At 42.0% G+C, this 24721-nt stretch overlaps 1 protein-coding gene, 2 long non-coding RNA genes and 1 other non-coding gene across 10 annotated transcripts in view; 1 reads left to right on the top strand and 3 right to left on the bottom strand.

Annotated features, from left to right (window-relative positions):
• TEX2 (testis expressed 2) overlaps positions 1 to 17143 on the top strand; it is a 23689-nt gene extending 6546 nt beyond the window's left edge. For 5 of the 7 annotated variants that reach the window (XM_072414055.1, XM_072414061.1, XM_072414057.1 and 2 more), the window contains exons 2-12: positions 8051 to 9653; positions 10125 to 10325; positions 10842 to 11145; positions 11224 to 11468; positions 11701 to 11841; positions 12618 to 12717; positions 12855 to 12987; positions 14930 to 15049; positions 15140 to 15349; positions 15613 to 15733; positions 16099 to 17143. In XM_072414055.1, coding sequence (XP_072270156.1) covers positions 8076 to 9653; positions 10125 to 10325; positions 10842 to 11145; positions 11224 to 11468; positions 11701 to 11841; positions 12618 to 12717; positions 12855 to 12987; positions 14930 to 15049; positions 15140 to 15349; positions 15613 to 15733; positions 16099 to 16206 — 3261 coding nt within the window. In that variant the 5' untranslated portion in view covers positions 8051 to 8075 and the 3' untranslated portion in view covers positions 16207 to 17143. Of the gene's footprint in view, positions 1 to 7558; positions 7687 to 8050; positions 9654 to 10124; positions 10326 to 10841; positions 11146 to 11223; positions 11469 to 11700; positions 11842 to 12617; positions 12718 to 12854; positions 12988 to 14929; positions 15050 to 15139; positions 15350 to 15612; positions 15734 to 16098 lie in introns of those variants that run through there. The other 2 variants (XM_072414058.1, XM_072414062.1) reach the window with 2 other exon arrangements.
• On the bottom strand, positions 12114 to 14937 carry LOC140332847 (uncharacterized). Its single transcript, XR_011921231.1, has 2 exons — positions 13988 to 14937; positions 12114 to 12751 (listed from the first exon to the last, which is right to left on the bottom strand). It is a non-coding gene; the product is annotated as an uncharacterized lncRNA (long non-coding RNA).
• LOC140332845 (uncharacterized) lies at positions 16105 to 24715 on the bottom strand. The gene is made up of 2 exons (XR_011921229.1): positions 19138 to 24715; positions 16105 to 19043 (listed from the first exon to the last, which is right to left on the bottom strand). It is a non-coding gene; the product is annotated as an uncharacterized lncRNA (long non-coding RNA).
• LOC140334397 (small nucleolar RNA SNORA50) lies at positions 23508 to 23643 on the bottom strand. Its single transcript, XR_011921525.1, has one exon. It is a non-coding gene; the product is annotated as a small nucleolar RNA SNORA50 (small nucleolar RNA).
• Positions 24716 to 24721: the final 6 nt, after the last annotated feature.

Genomic DNA, 24721 nt, shown 5'->3' with positions numbered 1-24721 from the left:
GAGTTAGGCCTCAGTTTTATACCTAGTATTTTATACCCTCTGCGCATCATTTCTGTTATATTATTAGTATTTCCTGTATTATCAGTGTTTGATGGACACCTCTAACTTCTGTGTTGCATTAGACACTTCTCTGCCTTCCAATTGATAATATCAGACTATGGAAGACACCCTTTTGTCTTCCATTTTGTTTTATTGATTTGTGATAATGTTTCTCCATATTATAGTGGAAGCTCATCTTTTCTTCTATGTATGAATTGAAGCATGATCCTTTGTGTGTGGGAGCCGTTACAATCCTTTGGTGATACTCCTATGCCCGGGCCATTCCCCCATCCTCAGATTCTTCTCTGCTTTATAATAATGTGTATATTATTCCCTGCTTTATAATATTGGTGTGAAAAACCCTCCTCTGTCCTCTGTTTTATAGTATCGGTGTGTAGCAAACCCTTCTCTGCCTTCCATATTTTTAATATGTGCGTGTGACGCTCTCACCTCGGTCCTCCATTTTATCACATTGGTGTGTAATGGACGCTTCTCGGTGTTTCCTTTTTTTGGCATTTGTTTGTGGGAAGTTTTAGTGTGTATCGGACACTCCTCTGTCCTCCATTTTATTTCATTGCTATTTGTAATATTTGATGTGTGATGGACGCCCCTCTGTCCTCTGTTTTGTATCATTTGTTTCGGACATTCTTCTTTCCTCCTTTATTATCGGTTTTTGTCCTCCATTTGTATCATTGGTGGTAAATGTCCTTCTGTCCTCTGATTAGTAATTTTGTTTTAGGATGGATGCACCTCATTGCTCCATTTATATTATCTGTGTGGTGATTTCTCCTCTGTCTTGTGTTTTGAGTTATCTTTGTGTGGTGTACTCCTCTTTGTTGTCCTGTATTATTAGATATTGGTAGATGCACCTCTGTCCTCTATTTTGTTTTATTCATGTGTAGCAGGTGCTCTTGTTGGACCCCTTTCAGTCCTTGTTTTTATATGACTTAGTAGCCTACTTTATTCTATTTATTCTTAATATATTATATATATATATATATATATATATATATATATATATATATGTGTGTGTGCATGTGTCTGATATTTCACAGTCCTCTGTATTTGTAATATTGGTGTGCGATGGACTTTTGTGCTTTTTGTGCTTTTAATACATTTCTCTTATCTCTGTTTTATTTGCTAGACCCTTCTCTGTCCTCCATTCATTTATTCATCCTTCTTTTGTGTGTTGAAACTCAATACTTTATACAAATAAATGTCATATCGATATTTCTCCAGTGGGATGGAGCTTTTTTTCTGTGCTGGACATTTCATTATGACAGGCTTTCTTTATCCTATAAAGCTCACAAACTCTATCCATCCATCCATTTTCTCTCATTTCCCTTCCCGGCAATGTGCCTGTGTGAGCATGGCCACCTAGTAAGCAGATACTTCCGATCAGAAATGATCCGATACCGATGTGTGGTAGACTGAAATCTGCTTGCTATGGATGCACAATGGCGGCCTTGCAGTAGAGGTGCAGTCTGATTCTTCTTCCGACATGTGTGGTTTAGGTAAGATCTGCTTGTTGTGGGTGACCTATATGTTCTTTCAGACACTTGGAATTGGTAAAAGCCGTACCCCTGACCTAGACGGCAGAACGGTATAAAGAGACACATGTGCCAGGTTTTCGGTAATAGGCGATGGTTCTTGTCAGGAATCAATGTCTCGGCAATGGTGACAGAAGTTCAGATGACCTGAATTGAAGTATCTGGACAAACAGATTAGAACATTAATCCTCTGCTCTCCTCCCAGTGATTTTTCTCCAGATTACATAGACTACTTTCACACAAGATTATGCAGGAAGAAGCATGAGTTTTTAGTTCATTCAGGAAAGGCATCCAATATGTTTTGCTCTGTACATATCATTGGTTTACCTGTGTCACCCAAAAGTCACAATGTCATTTCTCATTGTGGGACTAGAAGAAGGAATGCAGTTGTATCGGGAAACACAAACGCGTACAATGTCAGCCTGTCACACATGGATTTATGGTAAGGAATCTCCGCATCGTGCAAACCATCATTCAGATGTATTGTCCATCATATGTCATTCCTGATCCAGAAGAGTGAGTGAGGTTAAAGTACAATACCACACTTATCCTGCAAATCCCAGGCGCCTATATGTAAAATACATATAGAGTGCATGTCCTAACTTCCATTATATTCTTATATCATATGTACTATACTGGAGCTTTACCCTATAGATTATTCCATACACATCTCTGTATAGATTTACACTTTATACAGAGCCAGGTAATATACAAAATGTCCTAAGCTTTATAGGTTCCTATGTGGCCATTTCTCCCAAGCTTCATTGTTGTATGTTCTATACCATGGAAGCAGTCATTACATTTTATATCCCTTATTGTGAAAGCACAGACATTTATAAAAAGATTTAGTCATTTTATAGTATTTTATATATCTGGCTGGGGTGTGTGAACATTTTATTTTCGATCCATTAAGTATGTGGCAAGTGATAACGGACACCAGCGCTATCAGTTTCCAGTCATTTGCTTGGTGTTTAAGGTCCTGGGTTTCTTTTCACCTGTTACATGAAGTTACCTGTAATTACCTGTGGCTGTCTCCTGTTACTGAGCACAGGCTTGTGTCACCTTACACCAATAAACGTTAATGAGTACTCTACACATTGCTATGTGTAATCCCTTTCTTATTGTCACTTGCTGTGTGAATTATCTATGTGTTACTGTCCTTTCTATCCATCATTTGTTATTTGTGTGTCGCTTGTTTTTCTCTCCATTGTTTTATATTATCCTTTAGCTTGTTATTCTCTGTTTTGTTTTTTAATATCTGTGTGAATTACTTGTCTGACCTCCATATTAGCTGTGTTTGTTGTTTGTTCTTCTGTCTTCAATTTAAATGATCTTTACGCCTTTTGTTCTTCATTTTCTATTATTTGTGGGTTTTGTTTGCTCTCTTTTTATAGTTCTGCCTTCCATTTGATGTTGTCCATGTGTTTCTTACTCCTATGTTTTATTCTCATTCTGTTTTTATTATCATCTGTTTTTGTGGCTTGAATATATATTCTGTGTATTGTCATGTGGGATTGCTGGGCTTTCTCTTCTTCATGTTATATTGTTTGTGTGTCATTTGTTGTTCTTTGCTCCATCTTGTATTACCCCCACATGTCTCATTCTTTTCTGTCCTCCATTTTACATAATCCTTGTTTTTCTTGCTATTCTGCTCTCCCTTTTATACTATCCATGTGTGCCATTGACTTTTCTGTCTCCACTTTGTGGATGTTTTACTTGTATTTCTCTCCATTTTATATTATCTATATATGTTTTTACCCTTCTGTCCTTCATTTTGTATTGATTTACATGTTGTTTATCTGTCCATGTCACGTACTCTTTTTCCGAGTGTGTAATTTAAGCTTGTCTCTGCTCTGGTTTATAGTATATCCACCAATCTGTGTGTAGTCTTATGGCACGGTACTGATTGGTGTTATGCAGTCTCCTTTTTCTATGTTGTTGTCACTGGAGAATTCGGCAGGCCTGACGCCCAGAATCCTCTCGACTGATTGCGATATCTTGTTATGCATGTGACCACACAGTTCATGTAATGTGGGTGATGGTAGTGTTTGCAGACCATGCTTTGCTTGCATATCATAAAAGTAATGTTTGCAAAGATTTGTGCAGAAGTACAAAATAAAGTTAATAAAAGAATGCTGCAATTCTTGCTTATAAATCTGCTTTTCTTGTCTTGGATGTATTAAGCATTTGGGAAATCTATTCTGTTCTCTTAACGCAGTGGGTTGTGGAGACTTGCATTGGTTCTGCAGTGTGACTTGGAAACAGTTAAATGTCTGACCCATCTGGTCACAGAGCTGCCCGTCCCCTTGGCCAACCACAGGAATGTCATTGAAATTGTTGTCTGAGAAGTTAGTTGTTGAATCTTGTGATAATTTGGAACAACTGACGTGATTTCAGAGAATTTGAGTTCACTGGGAGCGGTTTGTCCCATTTTTCTCCTCTCTCTTGTAAATAAAAGTGTGTAGGGTGGCAGGGAGAGACGAAAGCTCCTAAAGTGTACCTGTGCTTGGGAAGTTCTCCGCTGAAGCAGCATTACATCCATACCTTTACTTGGTTGGTCCCAGTCATTGTATATTCTTATTCCTGATATACAGGAAGGGTCTGTCTGCACGGGTCCTTTCTGTGTAATCCCTACTACTAAACATGTGAGGGATCACTGGGTAAGTGCAGGATATGGATGCAATGATTGGCAATAATCTCCTTCCTCCAGGATAAGTAATGGCACCTTCTTCAGATTCAGCCGTTTCTGCAGATACATCGGTGAATACGTTTCTGCTTCCAGATTTAGGAAAGGGTGGTTTTAGATAAAAAGCAGTTTTAGGTTTGCTTTATTATTATTGCTTCTCTAATCCCTCTCTTGTTTGAAGGGAAGTAAGGTTTATAGAGCTTTTGCCAACGAACAAGCTGAACCTGATTGGTGTTCAAATACACAAACTGCCCATATTTAAAACAGAAGCCAGTTTGATGAAAACCAATTTGCACGCATGTGGTGATTCTACAATTGAGCTTTTCTTGAATATACTGTATTTAATAACGCATTAAAACCAATGTTTTTTGAGTTATACAGCCGTTGGCTATGGTACTACATGGACTTTGGTGGATGGGCAAATAACTTGCCATGGCTGTCTGGACGTCAACATATACCTCCAGCAATACAATGACAACTGAACACCAAAGACATGATAGCTATAGTATAAACATTTCCAAATTTCCATGTACATATCTATGACCTTTTCAGGTTAGTGCATTGTTTGACCTGTCCTAACAACTTCCATTGTTTTTTAAAGATTCTCCTAAACCAGACAACAAACTATTATATATAAAACAATATAAGTTAATATACCACAGAAGTCCTATTGACTATGGAAAGTACTACAAACATAACAATAACCATAGTAACAGTTGTCCCATATTGCAGTGATCCATAATGGGGAGAAAAACTCTAGTAACAAAGGCATAATAAAAATATCAAGTAACAAATCCAGACAAGGAATTACAACAGAAGACTAAAACAAGGTAATTGCGGGGCCCCTGTTAGTATAAGTAGCATATACAAATGGAGAGACAATCTAATCCCTAATTTCCCCTCCAGCGTGGGTAGACAGGGCTTCTTCCAGCATAGAAGTAATGTTTTCCTTGCATAGGTTTAGGAAAGCCCTAATCACCACAGTGCCAATGGTTTACCCATCCCAAATAAACAAATAGGGATGGCAGGGAGCAGAGGGATGATCGCCAGTCAGTAGACAAGGCTACCAAAATGACTCCTTTCTTAGGATGGGACCAAAGCCTTATGGCTGGATCAGGGCACAAAATTGGAAAATTTTGTTTTTTTTCTCTTCTATTCATATGAACTAAGCATTATTTTATCCATAAGTTACCATTAATATTGTAATTAATGCAACCATTCCAACCCTCAGACCATGTAATTCTATACATTGTTAGCAACTTTGCTAATCATACTACTTTCCTTATTGTTAGAAGTGTTGGCTATCTTTACTTACTCCGTATATAACATAAAGATCTTATCTACTCCACAAGTCTGTAAACCTTCATGTAGACACTAGTGTAATTATTTTGCTTGTTCATTTCATATATTTATTTTTCCTCACATATTATTGATGATAACATTGTAATATATGCTGTTTTGAACATATAGACTACACAGCTTGTATACAATATGGTGTACCTGAGGAAGCCAAACTGTGTCGGGACGTATGCGATCATTACGCTTATTCCATCATCAGAGCACCAACGTATAGTTTTTGATATCCCAGTTTTGTGAAATTTACCAAATCTGGGGATGTGACAAAACTTAATGTTTTACAAATAATTATGTATGAATTGAAAACAAATCAATACATAAATAACCTTTTACAATCCTCGAGCCTCAAACCTCTTTCTTTCGTCTCCTGAGGCTACCAAAATGACTGAAGTCTTATGACTGGATCAGGGCACAAAATTAGGAAATGAAGGAGTCCTCCATAGTGATGTACAGGAAAGAGGGACTTGCGGTCCCAGGGATCAGAGCGGTTCTCTGAGGAGCCAGCCTTATATGCATCCATTCTTTGACTGATCCAGAAATCGCCCTAGAACTTGTGGTGTGAAGTGAAGAGCCTACTAAGCTTACATTCAGTAGATTTCTATGGGCCTGTCTGATCCACATCCACTAGAGAATGCAGTACTTGAGAGAGACAAGTAGTCAATAATTTGGTAAGAGTTTTAGGTTCCAGTTTAGGAAAATGGTATTTGTAGGAAGAGCAGTACAATAGGTCTTTGTTTTGTAATAGTACAATGTGTACATCATACATGGTAACAGGAAGAACACATGTTCTAACAGAGTTTAATAAATGTAACAACCTAGAGACTCTTACACTATTTTTGTATAATAAGGTTTTTATTATTAGAGAACGAGGTAGTAGGGGCAGAAAATACTTCTACAGTAAGCTCTTTATCAAGAAAATTTGCTTTAGATATAGATTCATGATCCCAATGAAAGCAGAGCACCAGGTGAGTGTAGTGTAAAGAAGTATGGAAGTCCTTGGTCCAAGCCATCAGAAGCTCCTGATGAAGTGTCAAATACCTGTATACCCTGTAAGCTTTGCACCCACAATTTACAGGATACCAGCATATTATAAATAATGTCATTCTGCACAGTATGCTTCAATACCAAATGATTGGCACTGACCGGCAGATCCTGCATGGGGGGATCTTTCCTCTTTATGTTTGGAAGGATTTAAGGTGCAATATCAGGGTACTGTGACAATTCACATTTCTAGATAGACAAAGAAAATCTCTAATCCTTGAGTATTACTAATTACTAACGTGCGGGTTGTGTGCAGTTATGGTATTCAGAATGAATGGCTGGCAAAGTACCAAAAGTCCTAAACAATGGAGAAGTAAATTGAACTAGTTGATACAAGGAAGGTGGGCAGTGCAGCTGTTTGAAATATTAATGAAATGCCAACAGGGCAAAGAGGGGGACTTCTCTATGTCCCATGTTAGGATGTAGACCTGGAGAAAGTGTGATTAGGGTTCTTGTTAGGAACCGGTGACATTATAAAAGGTTTGCTGTCAGCATATTAATCCAGAAAGTTACATTGATACTTGAATAGTTAAATATTTCTCTGCCCAGGGTCTCTTGTTTTTCCAAACAGAAGAGTTTCATTTGCTTCTTTTTAGCTGTATTTATAGGAATAATGAGTGAGCATTGCATACCTTGTGCAAGCATGGAACACAGTAATAAGGTCAGGCAATCACTGCTTGCACAATCTCATCATCAGGTTGTATATTCATTGTTACACCAGGAAGCGGATTGACTGTAGCACTATTCCATCTGTTCATCATATTTCCGGATGTAAACTGCTTGGTTTATGTTACCAGTATTGAGGCAATATCCTCCCAATCCGGAAAAACAAGTTTTTTCTTCAGATCATGTGACAGGTGAGCTGCCACACACTGCTGCCATGACATGGCTTCTTATTGTATGATGACATTGCTGTGTGTCAGTGGATTCGGAGACATTTTAGATGATGGATTGTGAGGAATTACATCACCTGAGGGTTTCTCATCTTTTCATTTCTCTGTTGGTGAAATATCTGTACGTGAGTTGTCGGGTCTGAACATTTGTTGCACTATTATGGAGTAGGGTTCTCACTCTCCATGCTGAAACTTGGAGGAATATGGACTCACATGAAGCATCTCAGCTGCAGGAGTAAGACAGAGGATAGAGAGTGCAGATTGCTCAGCTGGGGTTCCAAGGACACCTAAAATAAAACTTTTGTGTGGATTACCCTGTAATGAGACCAGCACAGAGATATGAAATATATAGATGTACCTTCTGGGACAGATGTATATGCTCTTTGCTGTGGTCATGAAAGATGTGCAGATATTTATGTCTATAGACTAATATTTATTGTTCCCCTTTGTGTATTCTGGATATAACAGTGTGTGCTTCTCGACAGGTGCTGAAAAACGGGTAAGACTGCAATGACCAGTCTGGACAGCAGCCATGAAGAGAAATCACGACAGTCATCTGCCAAAGCCCCTGCTCCAAAAGTGGAGGTCCAGCGGTCTGTTTCCCGAGAAACCATCACCATTCGCTTCTCGGCTGTTGGGAAGGAAGAGGAGGAAGAAGAAGAAACACTCAGTGAAGATCTGGATGACCAGAACATTGTCACAGCAGTGGAAGCCAAAGAGGATCTGTACTTTGACCCCCCTACAGACTTGATATCCGGTCCTGCTGACTCTTCCAGTATGGCCGTTATAGAGACGTCAATGCCAACATCACTGTTTGCTATTAAGCCAATTGAAAACACTGTTAAAGCTGCTGAGGCTTCTTCATCCACGGTGTCCAGCAATGTGCCATCATCTTTGTCAACATCATCTTCCCAGCAGAGTCTGGATGCCATTGCTGCCAACATTTCCTCCGGCCTGGAACAAAGGCCAGTAAAAGTCTCTTCTCCATCCAAGGCCCTTGCTTTGTCATCATCTCCATCAATCTCCAGCCCAAAGCCATTTCTTAGTTTAGTTAAATCCCTCTCTACTGAGGTGGAGCCAAAGGATCCCACAGCACCTATACGGCACAGGCATTTAATGAAAACACTAGTAAAATCTTTGTCCACAGACACCTCCAAGCAGGATCCAGACTCTGCCTCATACAAGCCACCAGAATCCAAGCTAAATTTACATTTGTTCAAACAATTTACCCAGACACGAGTTACTGGAGGTGACTCTAAAACTGCCCCTTCTTCTCCGATAACCTCCCCTTCTGATGGCCGTTCCTTCTTCAAGGTCACCGAAGTGGAGGCTAAAATTGAAGACACTAAAAGACGCTTCTCGGAGGTCATTTATGAACCTTTCCAGCTTCTTAGTAAAATTATAGGAGAGGAGCCTTTAAGCTACAGGCCCAAAGCCTTATCCTCAAGTGCTTCAGAGCTCACCAACCTCTCCAGTCTTAATGGCCACATGGAAAACAACAACAACTACAGCATAAAGGAGGAGGAAGGAGACATTGAGGCTGATTATTCCAGCCAACCATGTGAATCCAGCCAACCAAAAGATGAAAAGACCAGAAATTCAGTGGATGACCGAAAGGAGCTTGGGACGACACTGACCAGTAAGGATACTGGATGTAAATCCTCAAATTTTGCCCTGGAGAAGTGCACCTTGTCTGTGCTGGCTAGTAAAGAGGACGAGGAGTTTACCGAGCTTTATTCCGAAGACTTTGACTTTGAAGAGGAAAATGAGGAGTATCGAGATGTGGAGGAGGACTCTGAGGAGCAGGACATGACTGGTCCTCTTTCTGAAGAGAAACTGGATGTGTGCGTGAAACAGTGTGACATTCCAGTGCAGATGCTCTATTTCCTGGTTGCATTAGTCTATGGATATTTTATACTTCCCCTCCCCAGCTATGTTTCTGGACTTTGTTTGGGAATTGCCTTTGGATTCATGACTGCTCTTGGTATAATTTGGCTTTTTGCAACTCCGCGCTCTTATCGTTTAAACCGGAGTCTCTGCCAGTCTACTGCAGAACCACTGAGAATTAGCAAACCGGAAATCCTGAAAGTAGGTAGTTGTTTAGTATGTCCTTCTGTGTTTTATATGTCAGACAGGAGCCAGCCATGTGTTTGATAATGTTTATGCAGCTTTCTCCCACAGTGTCTATCTAAGCTTGTCAGTGTCACATAGCACATAATATATGTACTGTGTTCCATTAGATAGCAATCCTTTTCCTAATGTTTCTCTGTATCTGGCAAATAGTTGCCTTTCTGTCTTTTTACTCTGCTGCCATTGTAGTGCCTTGTACACCGTATCATAGAATACTTAAGCCAGCACATTTGTATTTGTATTTAAGTCTCTGTTTGCAGAGGGCCTGCTAATTCCATTTCAAATAACTAAAACACTAAAAGTGTATTTGGTTATAATAGTCACCATGAGATAATCCTACTGGGAGAAATCCTCAGACCCACATATCTCCATCCCTTTCTAACTCTGCAATCATTCATTCTGCATTTATTGTCTTTGTTTTATCTCCAGGGATGGATGAACGCAATCCAAAATTATGATCCAGAGACATATCACGCCACCCTGACATATTCAGTGTTTGTGCGTTTGGAGGGTTCCACCTTGCGTCTCTCCAAACCCCAAAAGAACATCTCACGGAGAGCCATCTACAATGAGTCCAAACCAGATGAGGTCTTTGTAAGCCAGAAGATCTATGACTTGATAGACGGCAAGGTGGGTCCACTGTTTGTTTAGGCAGAACAAAAAGCAGAAGTGGGTTGGTATTTATGCCAGTAGCCTGGGCTTGGAGGTTGGCAGGCTGCCTGGCATTGGTCCATCTATCCAAATGGACCAACACAGTAGCTGCAATGTACAGTAATTCTGAGATCCGATTCCGAACTTGCTGTCCTCTGCTGACCTGACACTCTATGTTCACTGATGTCAGGCAGACACAGGAAGCTACAATTTGTAACTCCCAAGGCAGGTAATGTTTATTGGGAGGTCATAAAGCCAATATAAAATCCATTTACTAGACTTGAGAGGATGGAGATGAAAGTTTATTTGTGCCCATAAGATATCATAATGATGAACAGTAATAGATGGGCTACTTGACTCTAAATAGATCATGCCATACTTCTCTACATGCTGTGGCATTGCCCCTACCCCCTCAGGTTTGAAGGGGAATGGATATTCAGTATGATGGTGGTTTTTAGGTTCTGCGCTTAAGTATTGCATCTGTTTCATGGCTAGGTAACTCTAGTACCCAAGAGCCTAGCACGTAAGCGGCTGTGGAACAAGAAGTACCCCATCTGTCTGGAACTTGCCCCCCAGGAAGACTTCATGTCCAGAGCTCAGGTGGATAAAGAAAGCGGAGAGGAAAAAGCAGACGGCTCCTCACAAGATGGTGTAAAGCTGCTTGGCAACAAGGAACAAGTGTTATATTTGTTTGGGAGGACCGGCCGAGAAAAGGAAGAATGGTTCCACAGGTTTCTTCTTGCCTCAAAAATGAAAGCTGAACCAAAAAAACCTAGCGGAACTTCCACAATAAAATCAGGTAATATATTTTCTATCAGTAATTATTAAATATATAACCCACCACCTCAGTATTGTCAGCCATGTTTTGTTTCCATAGGGCTCCTGCTAACTCATAGCCGACAAAACAGCCAGTCCGGGGTCCTGACACACAGCAGAAGCAGCAGTAAGGGTAGTATGGATGAAGTGATGTCCCAGCCACGAAGTAAAGAGGTCCCGGGGGGCATCAAGCAGAAAAAGTTGGATTACAATGTTTACATGGCACAATGTATTCCACAAGATGAGAAGAGTCCTGATGAAAGCCCGGTACAAAGTGCTAACAGCAGCCCCACTACTGCCAAGAAGGTGAGATGTTGTGCCAATACACTGCACAGAATGAAAGTTTGGGTGTAGGATTCCAGGTGCTCTCTGATGTGACAGAAACCATAATGTTACCTATATAGTATTATGTGCCACTGTCAGTGAGGAGCTAATCTCTGCCTAATGTGTGACAATGACCTCGTCTGGTCAGACATCCAATTTCATGTTCTGATGTATTTGATGGTGCATGGCGTGAACGATTTGTGTCTGTTCCTAGGCTGGCACCTTAATAGCAGCTGAAGAGCCACAGGCCTGGGTGAATGCTCTTCTTGGACGCATCTTCTGGGACTTTCTGGGAGAAAAGTACTGGTCAGATCTGGTATCAAAGAAGATTCAGATGAAGCTGAGTAAGATAAGGGTGAGTGCAATGCACAAATGCAGACAAGATCAATTACCGGATAATCTACATGGCTTTGGGCATGTGGGACTTTATCTGCTGTGTTAAGTGTGCTGTGCTACTGCCGGGCCAGAGTAACACTGAACATTTTCCTTTCTGTCTGAATAGATCACCCTGTATTAATATTTAATATCAAAAGCTAATTACATCCGCATCTTCCATTTACTCGGCTAAGGTGCCTACCATGTGACCTATCTAATAAGACACAGGAAGTAATGGCTTTGTTCTGAGGATTCTGTTTTCTTCCTTGTTGTGCAGTGAGAGTCATCACAATGGGAGGTGAACTGTGAACAATTTTTCGGGCATTGTGTTTATATGCATATAGCCAAAAAGCCTCTCCATTTCTATTCCAGAACACAAATCATTTCCATCTTGTTCAGGTACCAGAAAGTGTCCCCTCCTCACTTGGGGAGAGATCAGGAGGATAAAGATGACCCCAATGCTTCTATTGTCAGACGTGCTCTGTATCATACACAGTAAATCTCCACTTGGCTGATTAAAAAAAATGGAAAGCATTGGCCAAGTCAGATGAGAAAAATCAATGGGTTGATGTAATTAACAATGAGTCCTTGCCCTTTATTCTAGGGGAGACATACGCCTGTCTGTAACACCCCCTTTTTTTTAACATGAAGACAATCCTAATACCAAAATGTTAATCCTTTACATACTGGAGGGAAGTACTGAAATGCTACATTCATACCCAAATGTTTGCCATCTTCATTTCTGTATCCCTGCAGCTGCCGTACTTTATGAATGAGCTGACGCTGACAGAACTGGATATGGGCGTCTCTGTGCCGAAAATCCTTCATGCCTACAAGCCCACCATTGACCACCGAGGTATAAATGGGACAATATATGTTATAGAGGGCATCTGTGAGATGAGAAGTTATTGTGAGGCTGGGTTTTGTGCAGTAATGGTCATTTGCTATTACATTGTGAAAGATGCAAGACATTGTCCCATGTCTCTTTTGCAGGTCTCTGGACAGATTTGGAGATCTCCTATAATGGTTCATTTCTCATGACGTTAGAAACAAAGATGAACCTGACTAAACTGGGGAAAGAGCCTTTTGGGGAGGCCTTGAAAGTCAGTGATATTGGAAAAGAGGGGTAAGTTACACTGTATATCCAGCAATGGTTACTTAAAGTTATTAAGTAACTCTAAAGGGTACCAGGAGCAGTAGATACTGCTAATGGTGGTAGTAATAGTAGCATATGAGATACCCTAATACAGGTTACTGGTGGGAGATTATTTGCTGGGTGCAATGCTTACTGGTAGGGTCAGGGGATGCTGGGTGCAGTACAGGTTACTGGTAGAGTAAGGTCAGGAGATGCTGGGTGTAGTACGGGTTACTAGTAGGGTCAGGAGATGCTGGGTGCAGTACGGGTTACTGGTAGGGTCAGGAGATGCTGGGTGCAGTAAGGGTTACTGGTAGGGTCATGGGATACTGGGTGCAGTACAGGTTACTGGTAGGGTCAGGGGATGTTGCGTGCAGTACGGGTTACTGGTAGGGAAGGATCAGGGGGTGCTGGGTGCAGTATAGGGTCAGGGGGTGCTGGGTGCAGTACGGGTTACTGGTAGGGTCAGGGGGTGCTGGGTGCAGTACAGGTTACAGGCAGTATTCAGAGATATAAAACTCCCAGAATTGTATACAGTATGCTGAGTGTGATTTTCATACGAGATGTCTGCATTTTTCTTTTCTGCTTTCCTCTGTGGATCTGACATTGGTAAGTAAAGGCTGTGGAGTCATTATATTGTTGTGTGACACTGTGAGATCAGCAGTCTAGGCGGTACCGGTAAATGATGATCTATAATTGATAATCTATATATAGATCGCCCATTTCCTGTGTATGAATGAAATATATTAATGTGGAGACTATGATATTATCTTCTCCTGGGGTGTGTTACTCATCCAGCTCATCATTGTACAGAATGTGTGATATACAATACTATGTGTGTGTATATACCATGTACAAGTCTGAGGGATTTTACAATACCAGTGGCCCCATCTCCCTATTGAAACTGAATGAGGCCGTTCCATAGTTCAGCATGTCATTACTGGTAACATATATGACCCAGTATCCTAATACAAGTGAATATAATCTGTACCTCATATTCTGGGGACATCATGGCATTTCTTCTCTCACACATTTCTGACGTCACTGTATTGATTCCTGATGACCCTGTAATAGAAGAGATCTAATAAATATCATGTTACTGACCTTCCCTTTCTGTGTTACTTACTGCCCGGGGTTATCAATGAGCCGGTACATCTCCTTATGCCTTGTGAACTCTTCCTATGTTTCTAAAGGGCAGTGCACATAATAATACTGTATGTAATAATAATCTGTGCCACGTCAGTACTCACACTGATCACCCGTATGTGCCACATCTACATTTATATTTAAGAATTTTGTGTGAAATTTTGTTTACGATCAAACATAATATTTACATAAAAGGATAACAAAATATTAGACTTTACCCCAAATATAAATATCCCAAATAAAAGCATAGATATACATAAACAACATATACCAAGAAGGCAAGAAGCACAAACCCTTGCACCTTGTATGTAGCCCATAGTTTAAAAATCCACAAAATCTAATGACAGAGACAGCAGCTCACCCTGAGGAGGGTCTGGCTATTTGTTTTTGCCCCTTCATTGGCTACAAGGATCATGACACGTGTCAAACTATCAGCGACTTGCCGGTGACAGGATCACCAAGCCGGCATTCACCTGCACCAAGCCGGCATTCACCTGTACCAACTACTAAGCTCCTTCCTCCAGGTGACAATCTGGATGTTTTATACAATGAGGGGGCAATGCTGTAACAACTGGCCAGGGTTTTATATAGTAATTCTCTTAGCCAATGACAGAATCAATTATTATTATTATTATTGGGGTAAAAAATGAGGTTCTATGGCATGTCTGTTACAGAGAGAGGAAGCAAATTGCAATAAATGGATAATGTCATTTACTCCAATGCTATATTAATGTTTGTGAGATCCAATCAGGAATTCATATAAAATATCCATTTGTCTCTCCACCAGGGCCAGGCCCAGAGCTTACTACCTGGCAGACAGTGACGAGGAGTCCTCCAGTGCCGGCTCATCAGATGAGGAAGATGCTGCAGAATTATCCGGGGACAAACAGCAGCCTGGAGCAGAGGGGTGAGACCCTGTCTATGTATAATAAGTGTTTCCTAATGGTGACATGTATACCTCTGCCTACATCTCACAGTTCCTTGCATTTTCCTGCAGGTACCAGGGACCCCATCGCACAAGTAAGATCATGAGATTTGTTGATAAGATCACCAAGTCGAAATATTTTCAGAAAGCCACAGAGACAGAATTTATAAAGAAGAAGATGGAAGAGGTATCCAATACTCCATTGCTGCTCACTGTGGAGGTGCAGGAGTGCCGAGGGACGCTCGCCATTAACATTCCACCGCCACCTACTGACCGCATATGGTAAGCTCACCTAACGTACTTCTCTTGGGAAGAACCCCGAGAATCTTGCTTTTTCATAATGGGTGGTTATGTGCTTGGAGTTAGTGCCAAAAACCTGCTTTTAGATGCTGACACACTGCCATAGGGGTTGTTCTCCCAACGTTTGGTGCCTGGGAACTGACGTGCCCATCAAGTTGTCCGTGACACGTTGGACACCATGCCTCTGAATATTATTGATTGATTTTGGATTTATTTGTTGAAATCTCAATTTTTGTCTCTGCAAGGTATGGGTTCAGAAAGCCACCACACCTGGAACTGAAAGCTCGCCCTAAACTTGGTGAAAGAGAGGTGACGTTGGGTCATGTGACTGAATGGATTGAGAAGAAGCTAGAGCAGGAATTTCAGGTTAGATGAGGGGTATTGTCCTACCAATTTATACCCCCACAACATCTTCCCCTCCCAACTACACCCCACACACACCTTACCCCCTATACAATACCCTGCCTCTCTCCCCGTTCCCCCAGTCACACATATACACATTGTCCTATCTATACCCCCTTATATATATATACATTATCCTATCTATACCCCCGCAACATCTTCCTTACCCCCTATTTAATACCCTGCCTCTCTCCTCGTTCCCCCAGTCACACATTTATATATATATACATTATCCTATCTATACCCCCGCAACACCTTCCCCTCCCTTTATTCCATTTCCACCATACATCCATTGCTTAATTTCTCTTTCATTTCTTCTGTCTTCCCAGAAAATATTTGTCATGCCAAACATGGATGATGTGTATGTGACAATAATGCACTCGGCTATGGACTGTCGTTCCAGCAGCGATTCGGTCACGGCGGTGGATGCCCCATGAAATGTGAAGTGATGGCAGTTTACAGTATTAGACTTTTCACTTTGATTCTTTTGTGAAGCATGTTGTGTACATCACTGTGCCTCAGCTCAGGGATGTTACTAGTACTGGATTACTGCAGAATGATGGAGTTCCTCCTAAACGTCACACGTACCTTACTGCCAATCCTAAGCCTCCCTACAGGGACAGTCCAGTCATTCACCTCCATGATGTTCCTGGGACAATGATACTGGAGCCTAGAATAGGGTTCATGTAATGAAGGATGACTGGAGGAGGAGATTGCTAGATTGAATGATGCTTCGGCTTTGCTATTTCTGTGTCTTATGTGATTGCACAACTCCCGGTTCTGGGACACGGACGGTCAGTGATATCTGGCTTGGAAAGGTCTCAGCGCTGGCATACGTTATTATATCGGGGGTCAGAGGTTGTCAGAGGGGCACCCTACATTGGGGGAAAGTATAGATCCGTTTGCTCGCTGTCTAGGCTCTACCTGTACGTTGTTGTTGTTGTCGTCTCTCCCTTCTCATTTGCACTTTCCCTTAAAACATTTCCTCCAATCACAGCCCAGCGTTAGCAGAGGGGGGGTATATATTACTTAGTATTAGGAGGATCTCCTTCTCTGCAGAAAAGATGGGGCAGTGATACTCCGGGCTTCCTCACTGCCCGGAGCAATATGAAAGGCACTACACGAATATTTAGGAATAGAAAGCACTTTCCATGTACAATGATAAGTGAATCTAAACACCAATATGTCATATATCGCAGCCTGTCAGTGCTTAGATGTGGTGACAATATATTCTATACATATAAAATGCCACCTCTAACATCACTTCTCTGGCTGCCATCTTCACAGACCAGGAGAACACAAGCAGCTCACAATGTTTTCCTTCAATGCTTGTTCCTGGCTAATGACAGCCCCGGAACCAGCATCAATAAATGCAGGCTATCAGTGGACGACCCCCTATGCACAAAGTGTATAAACAAACATTTTCATTGTTATATCCCTCGCTAATTCTGTCCTAAACTAAAGCCAAAACTGTACAAGGCAAATTGTAATAGCAAGCAGGCTAAGTGGTGGATTGAATATTGGTTCACAGGCCAATGGCAGGACAAGAATTTGGTTCTGATCCATCCATGGCCCTCAATTTGGTAAAAAGGTACAAGAGGTCAGATCTGTGTGGATCAGGGCTCAGCTACACAATAGAGTAATATTTATAATTGACATAAACCACCCAGATTGCTGCAGAAATTTGCCTTGTTTTGGGCCTAGTTGGACTTGAATACTTGCAGTACAGTCTCCATGCCTGCAGGGTGCACTGTCAGTAACTTTTGTCTACAACCACGACCAAACTTTCTCCTTGGCACCAGAGACTCGGTGGCTCTCCCTGCAGGCCATGTGACTGTACTACACATTGCTTCACCGGGCTCTTAGAAATAAAAAGCTAGTTGTAGAGAATATTTATCCCATGATGAATGAATAATGTGATTTTAAGGTTCTATATGATTTAATGAGAGAGAAATGCGTCAGTAATTATTATTTTTATTTAATGTATTGCCTATTTTTGTGTACTGAGAGAGCATTGAATGCTTTATGTAGTGATGTACAATCACAGTCTCATGCTAAGGAGTGTGCGGTACACAACCTTGGTCCTTGTGCAGGGACTGCTCATATTTGTGTCTCCCGGGCACCCTGCAATCTAGCGGTGCCACGTGGCTTCATGAAAAGTGGGATCCAGGTCGCTCACAGCCGCCACCCACCCTCATCATTCATACAAAGATCTCGTTTTGTTTTTACAGCTTTTCAGCTTTGAGTTCTGGTAAAATTGCCAAGTTGATTTTTGCGCACGTTGGCTGACATTTTGTTTACATGTCAGGTTGGTAAATAGTTTCATCCATTATTTGGTCACTTTTTTAGTGTTTTCTAAATTTGTGTTTCAGAAAAAAAAGTTTTTAATTGTCTTGCCTTGATCTTGTAAATTTCTACGTATGTTTTATTTCTTGTCTGTATGTTTGATGCCAGCGATTGGAAGTAGATTGGCGGCACACCAACCCTTTGTATTGTGACGGGAGAGATTTCTGGGGGACTCCGATGGCACAAAATAATAATTCTACCCCGCTGTATAATGGACCATGTCTAATATACCGGCTGCTTGGTCCCGCCATATTCCCACTTCTACAAGCTGCAGATTAGCTCCAACTGATCATAGGATCTTACAATTCCTGAGGATGTTCAGACCAATGCCATAACCAACCATTGTCCCTATGTAAAGCTTTCCCCTTATTCAGAGTATTAGGAGAAATCGAGGGGTGACATTTCCTAATGGGGACACAGACAGCGGTACAACCTAATCAGGATCTTACTCTTCCCTATTCTACCCATACAAGAAATATACAGATACATATAAATATAATGCAGGGACAGCACCTGCTAAACCCCATTCATTGTGCTGCTGGCAGCATTAGACTCCCGATTCCCATCTGGCCTGCACACCGATCCCTCTCCAGTGATGGATGAATGTTTCATACAGTGAATAATCCATTCTATCATGGGCCCAGTTCCATAATGTGCAGAGAGCTGCATCCTTCATCATTCTTCTCTGGGCCTGGACACTCCTTTGACCCGCCTTAACACCGGGCATCTTCAATCTAGGGGAGTAGCGCCATCTACCTGCAGGGGACAGTGCTAACAATACTTCATCATTCTATTCTGGGCCCAGGCACCCCTATGACCCGCCCTAACACCGGGCATCTTCAATCTAGGGGAGTAGCGCCATCTACCTGCAGGGGACAGTGCTAACAATACTTCATCATTCTTCTCTGGGCCCAGACACTCCTATGACCTGCCCTAACACCGGGCATCTGCGCCATCTACCTGCAGGGGACAGTGCTAACAATACTTCATCATTCTTCTCTGGGCCCAGACACTCCTATGACCTGCCCTAACACCGGGCATCTTCAATCCAGGGGAGTAGCGCCATCTACCTGCAGGGGACAGTGCTAACAATACTTCATCGTTCTATTCTGGGCCCAGGCACCCCTATGACCTGCCCTAACACCGGGCATCTTCAATCTAGGGGAGCAGCGCCATCTACCTGCAGGGGACAGTGCTAACAATACTTCATCGTTCTATTCTGAGCCCGGACACTCCTATGACCTGCCCTAACACCGGGCATCTTCAATCTAGGGGAGTAGCGCCATCTACCTGCAGGGGACAGTGCTAACAATACTTCATCATTCTAGTCTGGGCCCAGGCACCCCTATGACCCGCCCTAACACCGGGCATCTTCAATCTAGGGGAGTAGCGCCATCTACCTGCAGGGAACAGTGCTAGCGATACGTCCTCATTCTTCTCTGGGCCCAGGCACCCCTATGACCTGCCCTAACACCGGGCATCTTTAATCTAGGGGAGCAGCGCCATCTACCTGCAGGGGACAGTGCTAACAATACTTCATCATTCTTCTCTGGGCCCAGACACTCCTATGACCTGCCCTAACACCGGGCATCTTTAATCTAGGGGAGTAGCGCCATCTACCTGCAGGGGACAGTGCTAACAATACTTCATCATTCTTCTCTGGGCCCAGGCACCCCTATGACCTGCCCTAACACCGGGCATCTTCAATCTAGGGGAGTAGCGCCATCTACCTGCAGGGGACAGTGCTAGCGATACCGTATTACTGAGAGATGCTTTTTGTTTCAGTCCAAGACTGGGGTTTGCCTTTACCTCTTTGAATGTGTGTGTGATTTATTGAAGTCTAGAGGACTCCTCTGTGGGTCCCCCAGCAATCTCTCCATTCACAGTAATGCACAGAATTGCACTAGATTTTTATTTTATGAAGGAAGTTTTGTTGCTGATTTTGCTTTTTGGATAAAGCTGCTGCTCTGGGGTTTGTGTCAGTGTTTATATGTGTACTTTGTTGCAGTTGTGCATGTCATTCATTGTGTGCACAGCGCCAGTCTATTCACACAAACGCGCTCCGGCTTCACTCGCTCACAATGATATGAGTGCCCAGAATCCACTATGCTCTTTTATTAAATAAAATTCTGCATTCTGCACTGTTTGACTCTTTATTTCATAATACATATAAATGTTCATGTCCCATAAAGGAAGGGATAGGAATTAAACACATAAAGCCTTATATATAGCAATACTGCCGCAAATGTTAGTTATAACTTTTTTAAGCTGGATGAGTCTTGGTACGAGTTTTGTCACGAGTTATGAGGAAAAATCCTCCTAACGTCTTGTAGTGCAACACTGGTGACATCTTTCCCAATAGTAGGGGGGGAATAATATAGGGGGTATGGTGCACAGCGATGGTTTTATAAAACTAGCTCAGCAATGGCAGCTTCTATCATCTACATGTATATCTATTACAATGGCTTCTTCTACAGGCATGAGCCTCCATTTCTCCATCTCTGTATCAAGGAAAGTCTGTTTTATTAAAGGCAGCCAGAAGATTTTATATCGATTCATCTGATGAGCAAAGTTTTGTTTGTTACTTCTCACATGCCTGGATAAATGGAGGAAAAGTGTCACCAACATTCACACACGTGAACACATTCCTCGCACCCAATGATTATCAGAACATAGTCTATTCACTCATGCCGCCAGGTATAAAGGTGACTCCTCCACCACATGGGTAAGAGCAGCAGGAAAAAATGGAAAGATTTGCTCTAAGTGGTCGCCAACCGGTGGTCTGAGAGAAAACTTTGGTGGTCCACAGAAAAATTTAGACATTATTTGCAATTTTTATGTTTTATTAATAAAAATATTCTAATAAATTCTTATATCCTGAATGATAATTTTCACCTTTATATTGCACTAAACTCAGGACCTGTACTAGAGACGGAAAAACACGGGAGGCGCAGCGTGACGTCAGTTTAGTGTTAGGTTCTATGAGGCGACCACTGCCGAGCCGTACGCTTCAGTATTGTTTCCACCAACAGTCACCCCGCTCCTCCAATATCGATTCTCATCCCATTGTTTATTTCTCAGATGATCTGTTAAGTAAGTATGACCTTACCTGTGTATTCTCTTTACCTGTTATATTTAATGGCATCCAATAGTTTGACTTTGATAATTATCATTTCTTAGACTCCAATGAAATAAACCCATAATGAGTGGGAAAAGCAAACCCATATTTAGCATTTCTTTAGTAATACCAAAGATAATACAACTAATGATAATAGTAACAATAGTAATAGTTCACCGTGAGCTGATCAATGAATCAGAGACGCCACAGTCCTTGTCAGCACCATTAGGAAGATCATTATTTCACAAATGGATTTATCTTTTTAAAGAAATTCATATTTATTGTTGGCGGGATATACCATTTTTAAGGATTTAAAATTATTTAGTGGTCTGTGAGGTCTGAAAGGTTGGCGCTGCACTAACTCCCCTTAATTATCAGAAATTGACCAGAGCAGCGGTCGCCAACCGGTGGTGGTTTGGTGGTCCGCGGGTCTGGCTGGTGTACCCCTGAGCAGGGTCAGGCTAGGGACCCCTCTGGGGGAATACACCCGCCAGAGCTGCGGACCACGTCCCCAGTACAGTTCCCAGGCTCGGGAAAGTGGGCGGGCTGTGACCCTGGACGCAACCCGCCCACTCTCCTATTGCAGGTCCAGATCTGTGGAGTGTGGGCGGAGGTATATCTTAATGACATCACTCTGCAGGAGATGTCTCCCCTTTGAGTGACACCCGGCTCCCCGCGCAGTCAGGGGCCAGTTATTTTAGTGCACCATGGGACCGAAAAGGTTGGCGACCACTGGACTAGAGGACATATAAAAGATAGAAAGGTTTTTCCTGAAACAGTAAATGTCCCGTACAGTGTGAGACCCTACAGACTGGGGCTGTGGATTTACTTAGGTTATATTTAATAAACAGATCTAAAAAGACATAAATCAGAATGCAATTTAGAATATGCTGATGATCATTTGATTTCAGAACCATATTTATAATATAATGGGAACCCTGCATTGAAAAGTAAATGTTGGTATTAGGAGCTGCAGATCAACCCTGAACATCAATGTCTGATATAATTTATTACTGAGACGAGGTGAATGAGGAGTACCCATAAGCCTGGTTGGATCTATGGATATGCGGCCTTAGAATATTGTAGTTTATGCTGTGCAGAGACAAATGGCTGCCAATGATATAAATTACCCAAGCAGCTTGTATGGTGAAGCTGTAATCTTGTAGCTGCAGTTACATTGTAGCAGATGAGATGTCTGTGCATACCAGCATGATATAAAGGTCACTGCCTAATATGCAATGGTAACTGCCCTGTGAACAAGCCACAAATGGATGGAAACAACAAAAACAGCTACACTTTGCCTGTGGTTCTATAACACGGTTCCTTCCAGGGTTTGTGACTCTCAGTTTAGGGAATACCAATGAGTTTTTGGTATCTGCAAGGATGACATTCTTCCCACTGGCCCCCACACTAATATACTGTGAGTTGTGGATATAATTAAAGCTGGGGTTCCCTGACACCTGATTCAAGAGTTCCCAATGGTAAAACACAGTTCTAGAACCTGTTGTCACACCAGTGATCAATAAAGAGCAGAGCCGGGTCCACACAGGAAACATATGTCTATCCTTTAATAGCCCAAGCTTTATTTTATGGTTTTATATTTCAGGAGAACCTCCCAGGGACAAAAGTATAATATTCAATATATACCAATGACCTTGCAGCATTATAAAAGCGGAGGAGATCTTGCATCTCTCATATCATTCATACGTGGTATAGATATTTCGCCATATGGCCCAGCATACAGTGCAATACACACACTCCATAGGGAAACTGTTACATTAGATGTGTAAACACAGAAAATGCTGCGATAGCAGATATCTCCAATATTTGTATATTTATTGTGAGGGAAAATGTAGAGATGGCATACATCTTTCATAATATTTTACATTATTGCCAACCCACAGATTGATCATGACATTTTTTACTTTATAATAAAAGCTAGATAACATTTTGATATAAAGCGATAAAGTCTAAGATTGATAACTTTTAATAAAAAAGGGAAACCCCACCCATGGTGGTATAGACAGTATGGGAGCTGAGATTTCCCGGCACACATGCAGTAACATTGTGCCATGTGAGATCGGGTGACATACGCTGGATGAAGGTGGCAGCGCCCGCTGGCTCCCCAGTGCTGGAACAAAGAATTCAGAGCAGCACAGGACCAAAAGGAAGCCAATGGTGGAGGAACCATTATATCTTCACCTTTAATATCCCCTCGTTGAAGGTCAGGGAGGGGAACTGAAGGCATTTTAGCAGAGTTTTTTTATGGGGACAGTTTGTAGCTTTGTTTTAAAAGCGCCCCCCAGGACAGAGCTAGGAGGCACCAGTTATAACAAGCAGATTCTTCTAGCACTGATGCTTGGCCAGTGTTGCCACAGCCAGGCAATTCACCGGTTCAAAGACAGTGCAGGGAGAAAAGAAAGGCGGACAACAAAATGGCAGAGAATGTTCTTTATTTATAACCACAAAGTACCCTTCAACCATGACACCCCCATTCCAATGTCTTCCATGTGGGATCCCTGAATGGCGTGAATCCAGATCCTGCACAAATAAAAAAAACAATCCACGTGAGACGAGCGGATAAAGGAAAGGCGGCTCCACATTACAAGCACAGGACAGCATCAGATCAATAGGATCATCATTGGCATCAGAAGTCTAACGCGCGTAAAATAAAATCATCATATACGCTGTCCATAATATTCATCCCAGGAACTCCAAATATAAACCTTTATTAGCCCCAAATACACAAATCACTCTGCACTCCTCTCATCACCAATTCCAGGAATGTGCAAACCTCACCATCAATGCCACAAAACTGCACCATCTGTACAGAAAAGGGGGAACAGAACTTCCCCAGCACAGAAATGGGGCACTGAGGGGTAATAAATACTGAGAATTACCCTAAAGCAGAGAAAGGGATAATCCTACAGAGTAATGTAACCCTGACCATTCACACAGACCATTCACCCAATCTGTACAATCACTCCTTGCAAACCATTGCTGGCAGAATACCTTCCAAACCCCACAAAAACCACCCATAAATGTCAGATCTCTTGTACTGTGTGCTAGATGTTATATCTCTGCTATAAGCATTGCAGAAACATGCAAACCCAACTACAAAGCCCAGCAATCCCAACTACAACCCCCAACTTCCTGCTGACACATTGCACAGCTCAGTACACCCAGCACCTTACCTCTCCAGCCAACAGAAAGACCAAAACTCCTTCCTCCCCTCCTTATATACCCACGTGATGTCATGTGACCTCATAGGGCGGGACTTCCTGTACACTAGTCCAGCCCCACCCCCCTAGTAAAAGCTAGAACTTTATTGGGAATTACACCCAGAGTACAGGACAAGAGAAGTGGTACTGTGCAGAGTCCATACGTACAGAATAAGAACAGATACCGAGAATTACACCCAGGGCACAGGACAAGAGAAGTGGTACTGTGCAGAGACCATACATACAGAGAACAGATACCGAGAATTA

The sequence above is a fragment of the Pyxicephalus adspersus genome, chromosome 6 (assembly GCF_032062135.1).
Source record: "Pyxicephalus adspersus chromosome 6, UCB_Pads_2.0, whole genome shotgun sequence".
NCBI classification, from domain to species: Eukaryota; Metazoa; Chordata; class Amphibia; order Anura; family Pyxicephalidae; genus Pyxicephalus; species Pyxicephalus adspersus.
The sequence above is the reverse complement of the archived record's forward strand: the minus strand, read 5'-3'. Positions and strand labels throughout refer to the sequence as shown.